This window comes from Oncorhynchus tshawytscha, linkage group LG19 (genome assembly GCF_018296145.1).
Source record: "Oncorhynchus tshawytscha isolate Ot180627B linkage group LG19, Otsh_v2.0, whole genome shotgun sequence".
Classification (NCBI taxonomy): Eukaryota; Metazoa; Chordata; class Actinopteri; order Salmoniformes; family Salmonidae; genus Oncorhynchus; species Oncorhynchus tshawytscha.
In genome coordinates this window covers 7,350,516-7,366,786 of record NC_056447.1, presented here as the reverse complement: position 1 = coordinate 7,366,786, position 16,271 = coordinate 7,350,516, and the positions used below count along the sequence as shown (strand labels likewise).

At 43.9% G+C, this 16,271-nt stretch overlaps 1 protein-coding gene across 1 annotated transcript in view; it reads right to left on the bottom strand.

Moving 5' to 3' along the window:
* Positions 1 to 15,653, bottom strand: part of ambra1b (autophagy/beclin-1 regulator 1b) — a 56,244-nt gene extending 40,591 nt beyond the window's left edge. The window contains exons 1-8 of the mRNA XM_024378961.2: positions 15,373 to 15,653; positions 12,596 to 12,848; positions 12,140 to 12,198; positions 11,835 to 12,018; positions 11,301 to 11,473; positions 5,071 to 5,137; positions 3,246 to 4,918; positions 1,360 to 1,446 (exon numbers count right to left, since the gene is read on the bottom strand). Of these exons, the coding sequence (XP_024234729.1) occupies positions 1,360 to 1,446; positions 3,246 to 4,918; positions 5,071 to 5,137; positions 11,301 to 11,473; positions 11,835 to 12,018; positions 12,140 to 12,198; positions 12,596 to 12,730 (2,378 nt within the window). The 5' untranslated portion in view covers positions 12,731 to 12,848; positions 15,373 to 15,653. The remainder of the gene's footprint in view (positions 1 to 1,359; positions 1,447 to 3,245; positions 4,919 to 5,070; positions 5,138 to 11,300; positions 11,474 to 11,834; positions 12,019 to 12,139; positions 12,199 to 12,595; positions 12,849 to 15,372) is intronic.
* Positions 15,654 to 16,271: the final 618 nt, after the last annotated feature.

Below are 16,271 nucleotides of genomic sequence, written 5' to 3'. Positions count from 1 at the left end.
TCGATGGGGGGGAGGGGTGGGGGTTTACAGCTCTAGGGTTCATATACTATACTGAACAAAACGCAACATGAAACAATTTCAAAGATTTTACTGACTTACAATTCATATATGGAAATCAGTCAATTGAAATAAAATAACTAGGTCCTAATCTATGGATTTCACATGACTGGGAATACAGATATGCATCTGTTGGACAGATACCTAAAAATAAAAAAAATAAAAAAGTAGGGACATGGATATGCAAACCAGTCAGTATCTGGTGTGACCACCATTTGCCTCATGCACCTCGACATCTCCTTCGCATAGAGTTGATCAGGCTGTTGATTGTGGCCTGTGGAATGTTGTCCTGTGTGAAGTTGCTAGATATTGGTGGGAACTGGAACACGCTGGCGTACACGTCGATCCAGAGCATCCCAAATATGCTCAAAGAGTGACATGTCTGAGTATGCAGGCCATAGAAGAACGGACATTTTCAGCTTCCAGGAATTGTGGTGATAGCAGCGAATGAATGGCACGGCAATGGGCCTCAGGAGCTTGTCAAGGTATCTCTGTGCATTAAAATTGCCAGCGATTAAAAAAGTAATTGTGTTAGTTGTCCATAGCTTATGCCTGCCCATACCATATAACACTACCACTGAGCACTCTGTTTACAACGTTGACATCAGCAAACCGCTCACCCATATGACCCCATACACGTGGGTTGTGAGGCCGGTTGGACATCCTGCTTATTCTCTAAAACAACGTTGGAGGCGGCTTATGGTAGAGAAATTAACATTCAATTCTCTGGCAACAGCTCTGGTAGACATTCCTGCAGTCAGCATGCCAATTACACGCTCTCTCAACTTGCGACATTGTGTGACAAAACTGCACATTTCCGAGTGGCCTTTTATTGTCCCTAGCACAAGGTGCACCTGTGTAATGATCATGCAGTTTAAATCAGATTCTTGATATGTCACACCTGTCAAGTGGATGTATTATCTTAGCAAAGGAGAAATGCTCACTAACAGGGATGTAAACAAGATTTGAGAAATAAGGTGTGTGTGTACGGAAGACTTCTGGGATCTTTTATTTCAGCTCATGAAATTAACACTACTTGTTCCGTTTATATATTTTTCAGTGTAGGTTGGCAAAGTTACATGAACTTTCTCAAAATTCCTGAGTTTAAGAAATCCTCTTAACTTGTATGTTTTGTTAAACCAGTGAACTTTTGGGAAAATATCTGGGATTTTCTCAACCTTACTTTAAACTGTCAACTTTGTTTCGACAGAACCTCTAAGAAAACGGTGCACCTGGAGGGGTTTTATCCTGTCAAACACAGTACAAGTTCATTAGAGGTGAGATTGGTTTGGGGGCTGGTACCTGGCAGGGTCTGGGTAGATGGGGTGGTCTCTGGATCCTCCCATGTCGTAGCGGGAGAGAGAGAGGAGGGAGGACTCCAACAGCCTCCTGTGAACAAACACACCAAACAATGGATCAGCGTTTAATCTCCTCTACAAAAGGGAGTCCATTTGTTTTATACAACTATTTGGACAATATACAGTACCAGTCAAAAGTTTGGGCATTCAAGGGTTTCTTTATTTTTTTAAACTATTTTCTACATTGTAGAATAGTGAAGACATCCAAATAATAAAATAACACATACGGAATAATGAAGTAACCAAAAAAAGTGTTCAAAATATATTTTATGAGATTCTTCAAAGCAGCCACCCTTAGCCTTGACAGATTTGCACTCTTGGCATTCTCTCAACCAGCTTCATGAGGAATGCTTTCCAACAGTCTTGAAGGAGTTTCCACATATGCTGATCACTTGTTGGCTGCTTTTCCTTCACTTTGCGGTCCAACTCATCCCAAACCACCTCAATTGGGTTGAGGTCGGGTGATTGTGTAGGCCAGATCATCTGCTCCAGCACTACATCACTATCCTTCTTGGTCAAATAGCTCTTACACAGCCTGGAGGTGTGTTGGGTCATTTTCCTGTTGAAATACAAATGATAGTGCCATTAAACGCAAACCAGATGGGATGGCGTATCGCTGCAGAATGCTGTGGTAGCTTTGCAGGTTAAGTGTGCTTTGAACTCTAAATAAATCAAAGACAGTGTCGCCAGCAAAGCACCCCCACACCTCCTCCTCCATGCTTCACAGTGGGAACTACACATGTAGAGATCATGCGTTTACCTACTCTGCGTCTCACAAAGACACGGCGGTTGGAACCCAAAATCTCAAATGTAGACTCGACAGACCAAAGGACAGATTTCCACCTGTCTAATGTCGATTGCTCGTGTTTCTTGGCTCAAGCAAGTCTCTTCTTATTGGTGTCCTTTAGTAGTGGTTTCTTTGCAGCAATTTGACCATGAAGGCCTGATTCACTCAGTCTCCTCTGAACAGTTGATGTTGAGATGGGTCTGTTTCTTGAACTCTGTTAAGCATTTATTTGGGCTGCAATTTCTGAGTTAACTCTAATGAACTTATCCTTTGCAGCAGAGGTAACTCTGGATTTCCCTTTCCTGTTGCAGTCCTCATGAGAGCCAGTTTCATCATAGCGCTTGATGATTTTTGCGACTGCACTTGAAGGTGCTTTCAAAGTTCTTGAAATGTTCCGGATTGACTGACCTTCAAGTCTTAAAAGTATTTGAGCCGATCTTGCCATAATATGGACTTAGTATTTGATCAAATAGGGCCATCTTCTGTATACCACACCTACCATGTCACAACACAATTAATTGGCTCAAATGCATTAATTAAATAATTAACAAGGCACACCTGTTAATTGAAATGCATTCCAGGTGACTACCTCATGAAGCTGGCTGAGAGAATACCAAGAGTGTTCAAAGCTGTCAAGGCAAAGGGTGGCTACTTTGAAGAATCTCAATTATAAACACTTTTTTGGTTACTACATGATTCCATGTGTTATTTAATCGTTTTTACTTATTATTCAACAATGTAGAAAACAGTAAAAATAAAGAATAACCTTGGAATGAGTAGGAAATACTGAGAAAAGCAGACCAGTAGTTACTTGCTGTAATGTTCTTAAGTCAGAGAGGATCACTAGCTAAAGTGAGCAGAGTTGTGTTCAGTACATAAAACTGAAGAAAACGGTTTGAAACAGCGAGGTACGATCCAAGCTCGTTCAATAAGAAACGTTCATTTTAAAACATATTGCTACAGTGTGCACTACGGAGTACGACCCTGGACTGAGCAAAAAACACCCACTGTAGAGACTACCAAGGACTTTCTCATAACTCTACCTCCTCAGAGAGTCCTCGTCTGGGTTATCCACAGGCATTTCCTGGCTTAAGGCCTCTGGCGGTGCGTCGGCAACGGTGGAGCGGCTGGAGGCGGCCTGGCGGTAGACGCGCTCCCACTGGCCCGTCTCCTGGTTGTACACCAGGCCCACCGTCTGCTCACCGGGCTGGGCAGTGGATGACGCAATGGTGGGGAAGGGCATGGCCGCACCATGAGGGCCTGGGGAGGGCTGCCGCTCGCTGGGCTCCGGGGGCTGGGTTACCCTCCTCTCCCTCTCTGGTGGCTGGGGTTGGGGCTCCCGCCTCTGTGGTGACACATGGGTCTCTTCATAGGCAGGGCTGGTCGGCTGCTGCCAGGGAGAGCTGGAGCCCTCCTGGGTGGAGACAGCGGAGGTGGACGAGGCTGGGCTGGTGCGCTCCCAGCGTTGGGAGTCGTGGTTGAAGGTGAGCAAGTTGTGGCAGGCCCGGCAGCGGTTCAGTTGGCCCCGAGAGGAGTGAGCCGCATTGGAGGGAGGGGGGTTGTTCTCGGCTGGGGTTGGTGGGGGCGGCTGGGGCTGATAGTGGGAGGAGGAAGGCCTGGGTCTCTCCGGGTCCATGTTGTTGTTGAGCAGCTCCTGCGTCTGCTCCTGGCCAACCTCCCCTCCCCCGACGCCCCCCAGCGGCGACTCCAGGTCCTGCATGCGGTCAAACTCCATGAAGTAGCGGCTCAGGTTGCACTGGAGCACGTTGCGGAACGAGGTCGGGTTGCTGCGCGTGCCGTCCCAGAAAGGGTGGTGCCCGCTGCTGGTGCCCGCCCCTCCACCACCTCGCTGATTGGCCACGGGGCCAGAGCCTGGTTCAGAGCTTGACTGCGTGGGGAAACCCCGTCCCTCTGTGGCGGAAGTGTAGACAGGGGACTGGGAGGAGCCGTCCTGCTGCCGGAGCACTGACAGCAGGCTGACGGAGGACGAGCTGGTTCGGGGGGGCAGCATCCCACCCCCGACACCACCCATACCACCTACCCCACTCACCCCACCTTCACTCCCTCCAGTTCTGCTCTCTGAGCCTCTCATGTTCAGCAGGCTGCGTGTCCAATCGGGTCCGGGCAGTGGGCGGGAGAGGGGTGGGTGGCTGGTGGGTGGTGGCGGAGGCTGCTGGCTCAGGGGCGGGCTGACCACGTGGGTGGTAGGCACGGCACGGTGCAGGGAGCTGCCGGCACTATAGTAGACCGTTGTGAAGGCAGAGGGCCGCTGTTGGGCCCCACTGGGCTCTGAAGGCTGTCGGGGCTCCGTACGGGCTGAGGAAAAGGTGGAGGCATGGGGGGCCGTCTGAGGGTGCTCAGGGAGGACCACAGGCCTGGAGGAGGGCCCCTCGCCCAGAGAGGGGCTGCGGTTGGCTGTGCAGCGGCTGCATAGGCACACCATGCCCAGGTGCTGGGTGCAGCCTGGGAAGGGCAGTCCACGGTCCTGAGAGGCTGGGTACTGGCCCAAAGGCATGCTGGGGGGCTCGCCGCTGCTCTCCCCGCCAGGGCGGGACGCATCCCCCCCAGCCTGCGCTCCCGAGGAGCGCGAGGAAAGGATGTGCAGGAAGTTGTGGAGGATGGGCGTGCGGCGTACAGGCTGGGAGGGCAGGAAGGAGCGCTGGCGGAAGTGGGGCATCTCTACGCTGTCCATGGGGACCTCTGAGTCATCATCATTCTAAAGGACATAATATGTTAGATATGAGGGTAGACATGTTGAATGTTTTAGCGTACAGTCATGTTTAAAAGGCTTTGAGAAGATTTAATTTCTAGACAGAAAACTGTATACGGTATAGTGCAATTTTGTTGTGATAGGAGAAAAGAACTCACCTGCTGGTTGGAGGGGTTCACAGTAGCAGTCAGAAGATTGTGCCCCAAAGGATCAAATCTCACCAACCTAAAAGAGAAAACAGCAGAGCTTTCCATCAACTCAAATATATTCTAATCATAGCAATATCATATTATAATGACACAACATTTACGCTACTGTGAAATTGTTCCATGTGAAAAAGAAAAATTGTTTCAACAATATTTTTTCCTGAAATCCAAATTATAGGAGGAAATGAGGACCATCCTACTCAGTGAAAGTATATATATAAATAAATAAAAGTTAACGTTTAGGTAAACTAAACTAAATATATTCAAATCACCAAATACCTGATTTTATTTTTTAAACTTTTTTTTTTAGTCTAGCAGGAGGACAGCCATTTTTTCCATTCTCCTCTGGCTACATCGACTTCAATACAAAACCTAGGAGGCTCGTGCTCCTCACCCCCTTCCATAGACCTACATGGTAATTATGACGACTTCCAGAGGACCTCAAACCAATCAAAGTTTAGCAGTATGACTAACATGTCCATCCAATCAAAGGATCAGTGAATTAAACTAGTACTAGGTGTGTGATTTTGAAGCTTAGTGAGTTGAGACAGTTTATAGTTGAGCGTTTTGGATTATTCCATTCAACTTTTGTGCATCTAGACCCGTCTTTTCAATGCGATCTTCATATTCTGATAGCAGAAGTTGCATTTAAGTCAAGTGTAGACTAGGTTTTCCAATGCCTCTCAAAGAAGGACACTTATTGGTAAATGGGTAAAAATAAATTGAATATCCCTTTGAGCATGGTGAAGTTATTAACTACACTTTGGATGGTGTATTAATACACCCAGTCACTACAAAGACAGGCGTCCTTCCTAACTCAGTTGCCGGAGAGGAAGGAAACCTCTCAGGGATTTCACCATGAGGCCAATGGTTACATTAAAACAGTAACAGAGTTTAATGGCTGTGATAGAAGAAATCTGAGGACGATCAACAATATTGTAATTACTCCACAAGAATAACCTAAATGACAGTGTGAAAAGGAGGAAGCTTGTACATGGTCTACTTTTTAGCTGCTCAACAAGACCTAGACTATCTGAATCAGATATGCTAAATTAGGCTTGAACTGAAAACCTACAGGACAGTAGATCTCCAGGAAGAGGGTTGGGCAGCCCTGTTGTACAGAATGCATCCTGTTTGCAATAAGCTACTAAAGTAAACTGCCAAAAAAAAAAAAAAGTCATGTCTTGAATACAAAGTGTTATGTTCATATTTTCAAGCACAGTCGTGGCTGCATCAGGTTATGGTAATGCTTGTTATGGTAATGCTTGTCATTAGCAAGGACTAGGGATCATTTTTGTATTATTATTTATACAAAAAGAAACAGAATAGTGCTAAGCACAGGCAATATACTAGAGGAAAACCTGGTTCAGTCAGACTACCAACAGCCTACTTTCAGTGTGGCCTAGTTACATTTTGAACTTAAATTGGGGTGAAAATCTATGGCAAGACTTGCAATGAGCAACAACTTAACAGACAAATGTGCAAATATTGTATAATCCGGGTGTGCAAAGCTCTTATACACTTACCAAGAAAAACCTCACAGCTGTAATATCTGCCAAAGGTGATTCTAAAAATGTATTGACTAAGGGGTGAGAATACCTGTAAAATTGGATCTGTATTTCATTTTTCAAATAAATGTGCACACATTTTTAAAAACCATGTTTTCACTGTCATTATGGGGTATTGTGTGCATGTGGGTAAAAAAAGAAAATAATTGAATTCAGGCTGTAACAAAATGTGGAATAAGTCTAGGGGTATGAATACTATCTGAAGGCACTTTATATACATTGCATTCAGAAAGTATTCCGACATTACGTTACAGCCTTATTCTAAAACGCTTTAAAAAAAATCCCTGTCAATCTACACACAATAACAAAGGCAAAAAAAATCGTATTTACGTGAGTATTCAGACCTTTTACTCAGTACATTGTTGAAGCACCTTTGACAGCGATTACAGCCTGGAGTTTTTTTTATATAGGTATAAAGCTACAAGCTTGGCACACCAGTATTTGGAGAGTTTCTCCCATTCTTATCTGCAGATCCTCTCAAGCTCAGTCAGATTGGATGGGAAGCGTTGCTGCACAGCTATTTTCAGGTCTCCAGAGATGTTAGATCGGGTTCAAGTCCAGGCTCTGGCTGGGCCACTCAAGGACATTGAGACTTGTCCCGAAGCCACTCCTGCATTGTCTTGGCTGCGTGCTTAGGGTCGTTGTCCTGTTGGAAGGTCACAGTCTGAGATCCTGAGCGCTCTGGAGGTTTTTATCAAGTATCTCTGTACTTTGCCTCATTCATCTTTCCCTCGATCCTGACTAGTCTGCAGGCCCTGCCGCTGACAAATCCCCACATCATGATGCTGCCACCACGCTTCACCATAGGGATGGTGCAAGGTTTCATCCAGACGTGACGCTTGGCATTCAGGCCAAATAGTTCAATCTTGGTTTCATCAGACCAGAGAATCTTGTTTCTCATGGTCTGATTGTCCTTTAGGTGCCTTTTGGCAAACTCCAGGCAGGCTGTCATGTGCCTTTTACTGAGGACTGGCTTCTGTCTGGCCATCCTACCACAAAGGCCTGATTGGTGGAGTGCTGTAGAGATGGTTGTCCTTCTGGAAGGTTCTCCCATCTCCACAGAGGAATTCTGGAGCTCTGTTAGAGCGGCCATCAAGATCTTGCCCAGTTTGGCCAGCTCTAGGAAGAGTATTGGTGGTTCCAAACTTGTTCCATTGAAGAATGATGGAGGGCACTATCTTCTTGGGGACCTTTAATGCTGGGGACCTTCAATGTTCCTCGACACAATCCTGCCTCGGTGCTCTACGGACAATTCCAACTCATGGCTTGGTTTTTGCGCTGACATGCACTGTCAACCATGGGACCTTATATAAACAGATGTGTACCGTTCCAAATCATGTCCAATCAATTGAATTTACCACAGGTGGACTCCAATCAAGTTGTAGAAACATCAAGGATGATCAATGGAAACAGGATGCACCAGAATATAATTGAGTCTAGTAGCAAAGGGTCTGAATGCTTATGTAATTAAAGGCATGCTGTTGTTTTGAAAGAATATACATTTGCAAACATGTCTAAAAAAACGCTTTCACCTTGTCATTATAGGGAATCGTGTGTAGATTGATCAATTTTAGATTAAGGCTGTAACGCAACAAAATATGGGTCTGAATACTTTCCGAATGCTCTGTATGTATATACAGTTGAAGTCGGAAGTTTACTTACACTTAGGTTGGAGTCATTAAAACTCGTTTTTCAACCACTCCACAAAATTCTTGTTAACAAACTATAATTTGGGCAAGTCGGTTAGGACATCTACTTTGTGCATGACACAAGTAATTGTTCCAACAATTGTTTACAGACAGATTATTTCACTGTATCACAATTGCAGTGGGTCAGAAGTGTACATACACTAGGTTGACTGTGCCTTTAAACAGCTTGGGAAATTCACAAAAACGATGTCATGGCTTTAGAAGCTTCTGATAGGCTAACTGACATCATTTGAGTCAATTGGAGGTGTACCTGTGGATGTATTTCAAGGCCTACCTTCAAACTCAGTGCCTCTTTGCTTGACATCATGGGAAAATCAAAAGAAATCAGAAAAATACCTCCAGAAGTGTGGTTCATCCTTGGGAGCAATTTCCAAATGCCTGAAGGTACCACGTTCATCTGTACAAACAGTAGTACGCAAGTATAAACACCATGGGACCACGCAGCCGCCATACCGCTAAGGAAAGAGACGAGTTCTGTCTCCTAGAGATGAACATACTTTGGTGCGAAAAGTGCAAATCAATCCCAGAACAACATCAAAGGACCTTGTGAAGATGCTGGAGGAAACAGGTACAAAATAATCTATATCCACAGTAAAGCGAATCCTATATCGACATAACCTGAAAGGCCGCTCAGCAAGGAAGAAGCCACTGCTCCAAAACCACCATAAAAAAACTGACTACGGTTTGCAACTGCACATGGGGACAAAGATTGTACTGTTTGGAGAAATGTCCTCTGATCTGATGAAACAAAAATAGAACTGTTTGGCCATAATGACCATCGTTATGCTTGCAAGCCGAAGAACACCATCCCAACCATGAAGCACAGGGGTGGCAGCATCATGTTGTGGGGGTGCTTTGCTGCAGGAGGGACTGGTGCACTTCACAAAATAGATGGCATCATGAGGCAGGAAAATGATGTGGATATATTGAAGCAACATCTCAAGACATCAGTCAGGAAGTTAAAGCTTGTTCGCAAATGGGTCTTCCAAATGGACAATGACCCCAAGCATACTTCCAAAGTTGTGGCAAAATGGCTTATTAAGGACAACAAAGTTAAGGTATTGGAGTGGCCATCACAAAGCCCTGGTCTCAATCCTATAGAAATTGTGTTGGCAGAACTGAAAAAGCATGTGCGAGCAAAGAGGCCTACAAACCTGACTCAGTTTGACTCAAGTTAAACAATTTAAAGGCAACGCTACCAAATACTAATTGAGTCTATGTAAAGTTTTGACCCACTGGGAATGTGATGAAAGAAATAAAAGCTAAAATAAATTATTCTGACATTTCACATTCCTAAGACAGGGAATTTTTACTAGGATTAAAATGTCAGGAATTGTGAAATACTGAGTTTAAATGTATTTGGCTAAGGTTTAAGTAAACTTCCGACTTCAACTATATCAGTGTTTCCGTTAGGAAAATGTGGCGCCAAACATTTGACCTGCAGCATGTTAATTTACTGGACCCATATGCATTGGGTGAGTAACCCGATTAGGGCGTCCACCCACGGTACTCAGAATGACAGCAAACATATGGTAATTCATCTTAACAGCACATGCAACATCTTACCGAATTCTGATGCGCAGTTTTAAGATGTTACAATAACTTTCCACTGTTTACTTTCTCAGCCAGCAAGAGATTAATAAACAGCAAAACCACTACCCTATGTCAATCTGGTATCCCCAATAGTAGAAATGTTTACCTATTCTATTAGTCAGCTTGTGGAATGATAGAACCCAAATTCATACAACCAGTATACGAAACAAGTAAATAAAAAGCAATGAGGCTGATGCAGCAGATCAGAAGGTTTAGCTTAAAAATGTTGATAAACTATCTTCTTCACATTATATGCGCAGCAATGCGCATACGGCAGTAAGCTAAGCACAAATGTTTGTTCCATTATGCAATTTGCTGGAAAACGCTGTTGTCAAAAGCGCACTGCACATGCAAGAGGTTTCATGTGACATTTAAAATGTCAATATTTTCATCTATGGAAGATCCGAAGATGCAACAATTAGCATGGGTTGCTAATATGACTAGGATTGTGCCTTTGGCTACTTGACAATCAAAGGAAGTTGAAATCCAATAGAACATGGAACAAACATGAGAGAAATAGGCTACTTGTTTCAATGACATATGGAAGTCTTTATAAAAATAATTGCCTCAAAGTTTATAGAAATGGATTTTGGCTATAGGCTACTTTGAAGCAAGGTAAGACATGCCTCACAAAATGAAGTAAAACATTCCGGTTCCACACAATTAAGTATATATTTTCAAAATGCGTACTGCCTCCAGTTCACATTGCAAAGTGTGACGCGCTGAAGCCTAACGTTGCCTAATGCCTATGCACTTGAATGGCAAGCACACTTCAATTACCAGTTGAGAAATAAAAATAGTAGCTCTTTAAATTGTGGCCATCAACTGTTTTTAACATGTGATTGCATTTAGAGTGGTGCGCAATGACTGGGTATATAAAGGCATGTTTCACTCCAGGAGCAACAGGAGCAGTAGCTCTCTCGCTGTCTGACAGATTTTCACTCAAACTAGGCTCTTTATCTGTATGCTGTACGCCTGTGATAAATAAGAATCATAAACGACCAAACGAAAACACACAAGCACCAATTTAATTATGCAAATGAACCTATAGAACAGAAAAGCATGACCGATCAAATGCATTTACATCAACTAACTGATATTTCTATCAAATAATAGGCTAAAAAGCATTATATTGCAATGGGCTTTTGTTATTCACCAGGACAATTGGCCGGCGCCAATTTTATTTATTGGCTTTTTATTCGTTTTTAAAAATCACCCAAAAGCCAGCTATTACGGGCTAACTGAAACCCAGAGAGAGAGCAAAAGTATGTAGTATATATCCAGCCCTACATCAATCTCTATGGTCTCTCACCTGACTCTTTCAGTCTCGCTGCCGGTTTTGACCACGGCAAAGGGCTCGGGCCGGCTCCAGTCCCAGAAGTGGAGCTCGTTATTGGTGGCGATGAGGAGGAGCTGGGCAGTGGGGTGGAAGGCTAGTGAGGCAATGGCCACATTGCTTTCCGTGAACCAGCTCTCACTGCCACCCTGCAGAAACAAACAAGGGGATTTAATACAGAAAGAAACAAGTAGGATACGGAAACAGTGGATACAAACGCTTGCATGATCTTTATGGGATGCGGATTCCTGTCAAATGGGTTAATCAACTAGACTACCAATAGCAACACAATGAAGATAGAAAAGTTTCCTTGTGGTGCCTGGAGATGGACAGTGCCCTGGGGGACACCTCAACATTTACTTCTGGCGAAGACTGTGCTGTGTATACAAGTCTTACAATCTAACATAGTAAAAGAATATACCTATGCAACTTGGCAAGCGGAGACCTGAAACTTGGGTCCTATTTATTTTAATAGGGGTCTGTCTGTGTTTAAGAGAAGGCACCACTTACATGCAGGTCCCAGATGCGGACCTCTCCGTCAAGGCACCCGGAGGCCACCAGACCTGGGATGGTAGGGTGAAAGGTCACGCACCAGGGCGTGCGGCGGTGGCCTACCAGCGAATGCAAGCACTTTCCAGTCTTCACCTCTGTGATGTAGATGTTGTGATTGACATGAGTGGAAGCCATGAGGGTCCTATCAAATTGGAGATAAGGGGGGTAGAGTAAATGTTACAGCTGCTATGCCGCTTAAGGAAGCCCAGCCTCAAATGCTCTCATGAATCCATTTGTGCGGCCGGGTCAGTTGAGTTCCTTACCGGTCTGGGCTGAAGGCCAACAGGAACGTCGAGCGAGGGCTGTCTGGCAGCTCCACTTTCTGTGTAAGGGCAACAAACATTGCTTAACGCCTTACATGGAGGTAGCACACGCATTATTAAATGCACTAATCATAGTATAATTACATATATTCAAAAATACATTTGTTTTTACTTAAGACTTGAGTGAAATTGTGATCCATCAACTGCATATTATTAGGGATTTTAAAGAACAACTCTCAAAATAGACTATAGATGATAAAGATAAGCACAGGGCATTGTTTCCATGGTGACGAGTTAAAGGCAATGGTATATTGTCCCAGATCAAAATGCCTACTGCAGCAGGTGGGCAGTGAAAGTAGTGAGAGATTGATAGCCTACTACTACTCCATATCTGTTGAAACCAAAGCAGTTTTGACTAATCCTTTGACTGGGATAGTGTGCTTCTTTGGCTTTTACCTGACTCTGCCATTTCATCCAGCGGACCTTCTCCTCCACCAGCTGCTGCAGCAGGCGCTTGGAGCCAAAGGCCTGTGAGCCGCGCTCCCGGCTGGACAGGATCCGCACAGAGTTCCTCTGATGACGAGAGGCCATGGTGGTTCTCCTCCCGTACGGGGCTGGGGCCACACCACCACTCTGCCACAGGCCTCTCTGGCTGGTCTAGGGACAGTCACTTCTGCTGCCGCCACTCGCTCGCCATGCAGAGTCTAGGCTGGGAAGGAGAAAGAGACAATGGGAAGAGAGGGCCAAGAACAGAAGATAGTAGTTTAGTTTTGGTTGGCATAGGTTTTGCACATGGAAGTAGTTGATGATTGAAAAATGAGTTTGACAGACTACATTGAAGATCATGAGGGTGTGCTGTGTTGGCCTAGACATTATATAATCTGACAGCTAGAAGCAGCACTATCAGTGAGTGCTATAGAACTACACTGAACAAAAATATAAAATGCAGGACCTGCACAGCCAGCTTCTTTCTTCACCTGTGGGATTGTCTGAAACCAGCCACCTGGACAACTGATGAAACTGAGGAATATTTTTGTTTGTAATAAAGCCCATTTATGGGGAAAACTGATTCTGATTGGCTGGGCCTGGCTCCCCCGTGGCTGCACCCTTGCCTAATCGTGGAATCCATATATTAGGGCCTAATGAATACATTGAAATTTACTGATTTCCTTATATGAACTAAAACTCAGTAAAATCTTTGAAGTTGTTGCATGTTGTGTTTATATTTTTGTTAACTACATTTAGGGGGATCGGTACTAAAATATCCTGTGTCCTTAAATAAGAACATCCAAGCTTGCAGCTCTCTGGCTGGCCTAGATGTGCAGCCAAAGTCAAGATCTCACATCTGGAAGGCTGCCAAAAATGTTGCACTCTTAAAATGTAGTCATATTTTGGTCACAAATTGGCAAAACACCACAGGCAATGCAAAACAGCACTGCTTTGCACCCTCTTAACAAGCCTTGTTTAACTTGGGCTTGGATAACCAAAGGCATTTTAAACGAGGGGAAAATTTCTCCAACACTGGAGCGGGCGATTTTCCAGTAAACAAAGATGACCAACAAGAGTCATATTAGGAACACACAATACTTGGCAGGCAGGTGCCACATTATTGTAAACCATGACGGGTGGGCCTAATTGCAATTCTAAGTAAGACAGACGTCCAAACCGGATCATCACTGCGGTATGCAATTTTCATCAAGTTGCTTTCCAGAACACCAATGAGTGGTGTTTCATAAGCTGTGGCTTGACTTAGCTCTACATTACAATCTAAGAAGAAACTGAGTGTAAGTCTATGGTGCAGAGTCACAAAGAGACTCTGAAAAGCCTGTATGTTGTCAAAAAAAGTACCCGAATACACAACACCACAAGCACATTATTACACAACTATGTTATTGCAACTCCAATGCTGTTATTCTAAGAATGCCAAGTGATAACAACCATGTCATATGCAGAGAAATATTTATTGAATTAGCTGTGTAGTGGACAAAAACGTGCACCCCTTGGGGTCCCCAAGAACAAGTTTGGGAAACGTTGATTAGGTTAACACTGAGTGCACAAAGCATTAGGAACACCTGCTCTTTCCATGACAGACTGACCAGGTGAACGCCATGATCCCTTATTGATGTCACCTGTTAAATCCACCTCAATCAGTGTAGATGAAGGAGGGGAGACGGGTTAAAGGATTGTGTATCATTCAGAGGGTGAATAGACAAGACAAAATATTTAAATGCCTTTGAACGGGGTATGGTAGTGTCTGCCAGGCGCACCGATGTGTGTGTCAAGAACTGCTGGATTTTTCAGGCTCAACAGTTTCCCGTGTGTATCAAGAATGGTCCACCACCCAAAGGACATCCAGCCAACTTGACAACTGTGGGAAGCACTGGATTCAACTTCCCTGTGGAACGCTTCCGACACATTGGGGCATGGACTCTACAACGAATTGCGTCTGTTCTGAGGGCAAAGGTGTTACTCATGTTTTGTACACTCAGTGTATGTCCATATTCACAGACTGCTGAAATGAATAAGTCATACTAGGTGGCTGACAAACAGCTTGAGTTTACCATGCAATGTTACCTAGCTACGATAACTTCAAATACGAAATAGGATTTTGGCAAACTGATTAATATAGCATGTTAGCTAAAACCACTGCCTTAACAAGTAAATAACGTTAGCTTGATAGCTAACTCAAGAAAATGCGTCTGAAACACCTACGACTAATCAGCTAGCTAGTTAACATTAGGGAATTGGCAAGCTAGTTAACCAGCTAACGTTAGCCAAATAAACATGTAGCCAACATTAGCTAAAAACGTTACTAGCAAATGTGAGCTATCTAGAAAACTAAGTAGTTAACATTCGGTAGGCAAACCACCAAGAACCAACCAGAAACCCAGCTAATGGTACCGGCAAATGTTTTTTCATAGCTATAGTAACGTTGGCTAATTTGTCAGTGTAGCTACCCAACGAACCCCGATAGCTTGCTAGGTTATCCCGCTAAACTTGGTAACTAGCCAATAGAAAAGAACTTGCTATTAAGTTGGTTAATGTTAGTTATTTGGAAAATAGCTAATCTTTGCTGCCAGTCCCGGATACTGTATTAGCATAACTAGCGCGCTAACTAGCTACTGTATAGAACAAAGCCGACGATACAACGTTAGATATGAGACATAACAAAAAACAAACTGCTTATATTCTGCAGAATCAGCTAACGACTGAGTCAAGAGGCCATTGCCTACCTTTCTTTCTTGTATTCTTGTTGAAATGTGTCATCATAGGCGTAGCTAACTGTTAGCGTTGCAAGCAAAAATGTACGGCAAGTACGAGCTTGCTACACTTGTCTTAGCCTTGACACATTAATGAATTGACCAATATCAATCTATGATAATTGCGATTAAACACATTCATATCCTCTGATAAATCGATTTCATCATATTATCGTGGCATAGAGCAAATTCATTGTGCTAGCTATCCGTCTACTGCGTAGCTAGCTTCCCAGAGATGTGTGTCGTGAACAACATTTTAGCGTGAGCAACAATAGTGGAATCGGTGGTTCGCCTTCAATATAAAAGTCCCCCATTGAAACTGATAAAAAGAATAGAGGAATCACGCCACAGTTGTACTAGATTAATCAGAGTTTTCCAGCCCTGCTCATGGGGAGCTACCATCCAGTAGGGTTTCACCCCATCCCTAACTAACCTGATTCAACTCATCAACCAGCTAACTACAACAATTGGGTGCTATAGATTAGGGTTGGAGCAAAAACCTACAGGACAATAGCTCTCCAGCAACAGGGTTAGAGAGCCCTAGATGAAATAATGATCTGTTGAATATAACTATAATGGTCAAAAATATAAATGCAACATGAAACAATTTCAATGATTTTACTGAGTTACAGTTCATATAAGGAAATCAGTCAATTGAAATACATTTATTAGGCCTTAATCTATGGATTTCACATGACTGGGCATAGGCCCATCCAATTGGGTGCCAGGCCCACCCACTGGAGAGCCAGGCCCAACCAATCAGAATGAGTTTTTCCCCATAAAAGGGCTTTATTACAGACAGAAATACTCCTCAGTTTCATCAGTTGTCCAGGTGGCTGGTTTCAGATGATCCCGCAGGTGAAGAAGCTGGA